Source organism: Galeopterus variegatus, unplaced genomic scaffold (genome assembly GCF_000696425.1).
Source record: "Galeopterus variegatus unplaced genomic scaffold, G_variegatus-3.0.2 Scaffold1711, whole genome shotgun sequence".
Taxonomy (NCBI): domain Eukaryota; kingdom Metazoa; phylum Chordata; class Mammalia; order Dermoptera; family Cynocephalidae; genus Galeopterus; species Galeopterus variegatus.
The window spans coordinates 75,908-81,921 of NW_007727822.1; the positions used below are offsets into that span (position 1 = coordinate 75,908).

The 6,014-nt window shown below is 48.3% G+C and overlaps 1 protein-coding gene across 1 annotated transcript in view; it reads right to left on the reverse strand.

The window, feature by feature from the left end:
- Positions 1 to 6,014, reverse strand: part of PTK2B (protein tyrosine kinase 2 beta) — a 67,083-nt gene that overhangs the window by 35,758 nt on the left and 25,311 nt on the right. Inside the window, exons 2-4 of the mRNA XM_008578538.1 lie at positions 2,512 to 2,690; positions 1,911 to 1,998; positions 527 to 606 (exon numbers count right to left, since the gene is read on the reverse strand). Coding sequence (XP_008576760.1) covers positions 527 to 606; positions 1,911 to 1,998; positions 2,512 to 2,606 — 263 coding nt within the window. The 5' untranslated portion in view covers positions 2,607 to 2,690. The remainder of the gene's footprint in view (positions 1 to 526; positions 607 to 1,910; positions 1,999 to 2,511; positions 2,691 to 6,014) is intronic.

Here is a 6,014-nt window from a genome sequence, read left to right on the forward strand (position 1 = left end):
CCCCCATTATCTGCCAACTGAAATTTTTCTCCTCTCAGGAGCAGTTCAAACCCCCTGTTCCTGATGCCTTCAGGAAGGATTGATGGCTCCTACATGAAAGTCTGGTCTGTCACCCCCCCCAAACACCGTACATTTCAGGGCATCTCTGGATGGTGTCCTAATTCTGTGCACAGGTATCCAGGGCCTGCTGGAGCTGGGGATACAGCAGTGGACATCACAGATGGGAATCCCTAAATTCCAATGTCCCACAGAACATGGCCTGGTGATCAAGGGACATTTGCTGAATTGCTTGAACGGCAGCAGAGACGACTGACAGGCGGGACAGACAAGGGCCATGGTGGGTAAGGGAAGGTGGGAGACCGGCCAGGGCGGGAGCTGGCCCTCCATCCCTCCTAACCCAGGATATCACGAAGTGTCTTAGGGCCTCACCCTCTGCCAGCCACCTCTTCTCCCACCCCAACTACCACATACCCACTCCTGTGTCCCACTCTGTATGTGAGGAAAGTCCGGGCCTCAGGCCACATACCTGAGCTCCAGACAGCCCAGCTGCAGGGCCATACCCTCGCTGACCTTGCTGGCGTAGCGCTGCATGTAGTCGCTCCGGAGCTGGCGGGCAGGAAGGCCAAGGTCAGGCTCACGCCGTCTCCCCCACTTCCCTGGGGGGGGCTCTCACCACCCCACCACTCACAGGCAGCACCGTGGGGGCGGGGGCTCCCTCTCAGCTCTGCCTCTGCCTCCTGCCTCCCTCTAGAACCCTGGGAGGGCAGCTCACGACTCCACAGGCCAAGGCCTGGGGCATTGAGCAGGTTTCCTACATGTTCCCTCCCAGCTCCATGAGGCAGGAGGTTCAGATTTCCCTTCCCCACAACCCCCATTTTGGAGAGAAGAAAACAGATCTTGGGAGTAGCTGGTAATTTATCCAAAGCCCTGTTCATAAGTAGTGATAGACGTTATCTACCATCCAAAATAAATCTGGCTTGGTCCCCTAGCAACCCAGGAGGGAGATATGAGGGGGTCTTCAGAAAGTTCATGGAAAGATTTGCGTTATTTTTTTTTTTCTTGCTGCTGGCTGGTATGGGGATCCAAACCAGTGACCTTGGTATTATAAGGCTGTGCTCTAATGAGCTGAGCTCACCAGCCAGCCTTCCAGGAACTTCTTGAAGTGCTCTCATACAGGAGGGAGCTAAGACCAGACAGAATATAACACTGGCGGCTCACTCTGTGCCCTCCACATGCAGTACATCCAGTGTGAGTTGCAGAGGCTCCAAGCAGCTCATGAGAGCCACTTATTCAATTTTCAGAAGTTTTGTAAGCTTGTGGATATCACATCAGTAGCTTGAAATAGACCATGGTGGGAGTATTTACACCATGGGAATTGGCAAGTGCTACGAATCAGGGATTTGTTTCTTCAGAGAACCAATTTACCAGCACATTGCCAGTGATGCTGTTTGGTCCTTGCAACAGCTCTATAAAGTAAGTGTTATTTCAATGTTCATTTTACAGAAGAGGAAACAACTTCATGCAGGTAAATGAAGTCCCCAGGAATACCAGGTTAGAAATCAGAGCTGGGCTAGAGATCCCATGTGTCGGGCTGCAGGGCCCTATGCTAAGTGCCCAAGGCTTCTCTTTGGCTTCTCTTCTGGCTTCACTAGTCAGGCCTCCTGGGCCACCTGGCCAGGCTGAGAGGAGCCGGGAGCATCTGGGGCAGGTGAGCCAGCACTTAAGTAGCTAAGAGAGGATCAGGGCTGGGGCCTCTGGCAATGGACCTAGAAATGTCTTCAAGAGAAGTATCCTAGACTGGCCTCCAAAATCTGGGCTTTGTCTTTCCATCTCCCTGGGATAGGATGGATAGTACTTGGCATTTAAGGAGCTGTGTGATCCTAGAGGCAGGAGGCTAAAGCACTTTTCACCTGTTGGTAAAAGTAAAGCAGCGTGGTCCTGTCCTCTTTCAGGCTCTCCATAAAGTCTTCCGGCAAGTAGCGGATTTGAAGGTCGTACCTGCGACGGGATATTCAGACTCTCTGTTTGACACAGGGAAGCTGGAATCTACAGGAGGCAGTGGGACCCACCAAAGCAGAAGCAGCCACCCCCCCCAGCATGCCCACGAGGCTGCTGGCTTCCCATTCAAGACCTGTTTCTTCTTTCCCTCCTCTGTGGCCACCAGGCAGTGCCAGGGCCAGCCCTGTCTCATCTCTTCTCCCTCACAGCAATGTTGCTTTCAGGTTCACAGACAGCCCTTGGCCTGGGCTCCCTTTCGTCCCCACCTTTCTGTTTCCCCATCACCATGGCACCATCAGCACCCTGTCTGGGGACATTCCTAGACCTCTGCCTTGAGATGGAGAGAAGCTGTGAGCCCATGTTAAGCCTCAGAAAATACATCCATCGAATGCTATAGAAAGACTAAGCCTAGAATGCCGCTCAGGTGATCTAGAAGATTCTGAGGTGGGGGCGTGCTTTCAGGGAGGAGCTCCCAGGACCTTCCCCCGCCACGTTTGCCTCCCCCATTCCTACCTCCACTCGGCCTCCACGTGTAAACATTCATACTTGTCCTGCACCTCGCCCACCGTCATCAGCGGGTGCAGCCAGTGGATCTCATCCGACTTCATGTGCTTCAGCCTCAGCCCATAGCACTCAGCCAGCTGGATGTTGGGCCCGATCCGCCCACTCAGCAGGATGGAGGTGATGATATCCTGCAGAGGAGAGGAGGGGTGGGACTCAGGGGCCTCCTTCTGGGCTCCCACAGTCCTTATGTAGCCCCCCAGAAGGGCGATTCTCTAGAGTCTTAACGTTTTATTCACCTAAGATTCTCTAGCACTTAGTGCAAGGCCTGGTGCACAGTAGGCTCTGTCTGATGAAATGAGACAGAGAAGAGCAGACTGAGGGGACAGCAGCAGCGAGGGGAAACGCAGAGATGCAGAGAGCACACTTCTGTGCTTCTACACTGCATTCCAATCAAACCGGTTAACAGCTACTGAGCATCCGCCCTGTGAAAAGCACCTTCCGAGTGGTTTCCAAGTCAGCCAGCATTCCTGAGTGTCTGGACCAGGCGCTGGGAGGCGTTTTGCACACATTATTTCATCAAATCCGCACAACACAGGGAAGCAGGTGTTACATCCCTGGTTGTCTGATGAAGAAACTGATGTGGATCCAGCTCATGGACCTAAGTTGGGATTCTGGATCCTGGACCACTGGACTCTGAGAGTTTCTACTAGGCCTGGCTGCTTCGTGGGGCTGGACAACACACATGGGCAAGACTCCCATCAAAGGATTAAGTGCCACCGTCCCTGCACAAGAAGCACAGTCATGGGAAACAGCGCCCACAAGAAGTCAGGTGCCCTCCTGTTCCTGCCTTCTTGCTAACCAGGAGTTTAAATAGGGTGCCTGCCCCACAGCCCGATGCCAGCGCTTCCCGGCCTGGAGCCAGAGCTGGATGCACCGGAGACCCAATCGGGCAGTGCCTGGAAGCTCATCTAGAAAGCCGTGCCTAGTTCTGAAATCACTGTGGTGCCATTTTAACTCAGGTTTCTCATGTGGTTCCACATATAATTGATGAGTTGAGCCCACTCCTGAACAGAACAGAGAGTACCCTCAGATGAAAATTTAAAAATTCATGGGCATTGACCTCTCTCTGTTGGATATCTTTGCAACGTGCATACCACCAAGCCGACAGCAGCCTAAAGACTAAACAATGCAGAACAGGCTGCTGTCTGGCCGGGAAGAGGAGGGCACTCTATTTAGATTTTATGGTTTTTTTTTTTTAACATGCCTCCCAAGATGTTTAATTTAGTAAATCAAATGTAATCAATTCCTTAACTGGAACAAAAAGAAGAAGGTATACCAGTTTTCTTAGAAGAAAATCTGTTTCTTCCTGTCTCTACTAGGAAAATGTCAAACTAATATTTAAATAATCAGGTTTGAACGAATGCCCAGTTACTCATCCACTGGGCACCCACGTGTCCCAGTCCAGCTGCCTCCTGCCAGCCCTCTTGGATTTCATGGAGTTGTGAAGCTGGAAGCCCCTCAGCCTGAAAAATCCCTTGCCCATTAGAAAAGAAAATGCCCATCAGAGATGTTGACTCCTGCTCCATGAGACAGATAAGGAAACTGAGGCACAGAATGCACATGTTAGCAGTTGTTAATCAGTGCTAGAATCAGAATGGAGGCCCCAGGATGGGGAGGAAGGCTGTGATCAATGGCACCTCCACAGCGAGGGGACATAGGAGAGAGTTCAAGGCTGTGACGGGGACGATTCTGTCCTTGTATCACGCATTTCTCCTGCCACTGACCTTCTGCCTGCTCTGTCCACATGGTCATCCTGTCATATTGCCAGAGCCCCCATGTCACTCCTGAGCCCCACCTGCAGGCTCCACCTCTGGTGCTTTTAAACTTAGAGCTTTCCTCAGAACCCACTGAAATCTACTGGCCCAATGTGTAATTTCCTCAGGGCTAGAACTCCTGCGCTACTTATTATTGAAAATTGCAAATACATACAAAGTGCGCAGAAGAGTATAATAACCCCCTGTGCACATCACGCAGCTTCAGCGGTTACCAGCGTTCTGCCTTTCTTGTTTCCTCTACGCTACCACCTACTCCCCGACTGTGACTCAACGGTTATTATTGTTGTACAGCTCTTCTTTTAAGGTAAAATTTATATACATTAAAATGCACAAATTTTAGCTATTCGGTTTTGACACATGGATACACCTGTGTAACCCACACACCAATTAAGACATAGAACTTTCTAGATCCCCAGAAAATTCCCCCATATCCCTTCTCAGTTAACGCTCATGGCCCACTCGCACCCCCACTCCAGGCAACCATCCCCCCACCCCAAACTGTTTTGCCTGTTCTAGAACTTCATATACATGAAATCTTTTAGTATATACTTTTTTGTGTCCAGCTTTTATCACTCAACGTAATGTGTGAGACTCATCCGTGTTGCTGTGTATGTTAGGAATTTGCTCCTTTTTATTTTGGGGTAATATTCTACTTTACAAACAATAATATTCAGTTCCTTGCTGCTGGACACCTGGGCTATTTTTAATTTACAGCTATTGTGAATTAAATTACTATGAATCTTAATGTGTACACATATTTTTGTGTGTATGTTATCACTTCTTTTGGATAAACACTGAGGAAAGGGAAAGTACTCAAAATACGGAGAGGTGAAGGCTGGAGAGGACCCCAAGGTGAGGGACTGGAATTGCAAGTATTGATGTCACTCATGGTTTCATAGATAGAGAGATAGAGATAGAGAAATGGAGAGAGAGAGAGAGAGAGAGAGAGAGAGAGATTGAGCTTTGTTTACTGAAAGGGCTCAGGAATTACTGAGTCAAAGGTAGATATATATTTGACTTTATAAGAAACTGCCAAGATTATTCCATTTTCTATTTCCACTGTGACATGAGATTTCTGTTACACTTCTGTTACATATTTTCACTAATATTTGGTGCTGTCAGCATTTTTTATATTAGCCATTTTAGTGGGTGTATACAGTGGTATCTCACTGTGCTTTTATTTTTATTATTTATTTTTTGGCAGCTGGCCAGTATGGGGATCTGAACCTGTGATCCTGGTGTTGTAAGGCTGCACCCCAACCAGCTGAACTGACTGGCCAGCCCTCGTGGTGCTTTTCATTTGCATCTCCCTCATGACTAAGGATATTGAACATGTTTGATCTGATTATTGGCCATTGATATACCTTCCTTGGTGAAGTATTAGTTCAAAACTTTTGCTTATTTTTTTCTGTTGTATTTTTATTATTGAGTTTAAGGAGATCTTTATACATTCTAGATAAAAGTGCTTTGTATGTTTCATGAATATTTTATCCAGGTCCGTGGTGTGCCTTATTTGTTTCCATATCAGTGTCTTTTGATAGATGCTAATTTATCAATATTTTCTTTTATGGCTAATGATTTCTGCATCCTAGGAAATCTTTGCCTTCCCCTAGGTCGTGAAGATATTCTATGTTTTCTCTTATAAGCCTCACAGTTTTAAATTTTACTTTTAGGTCT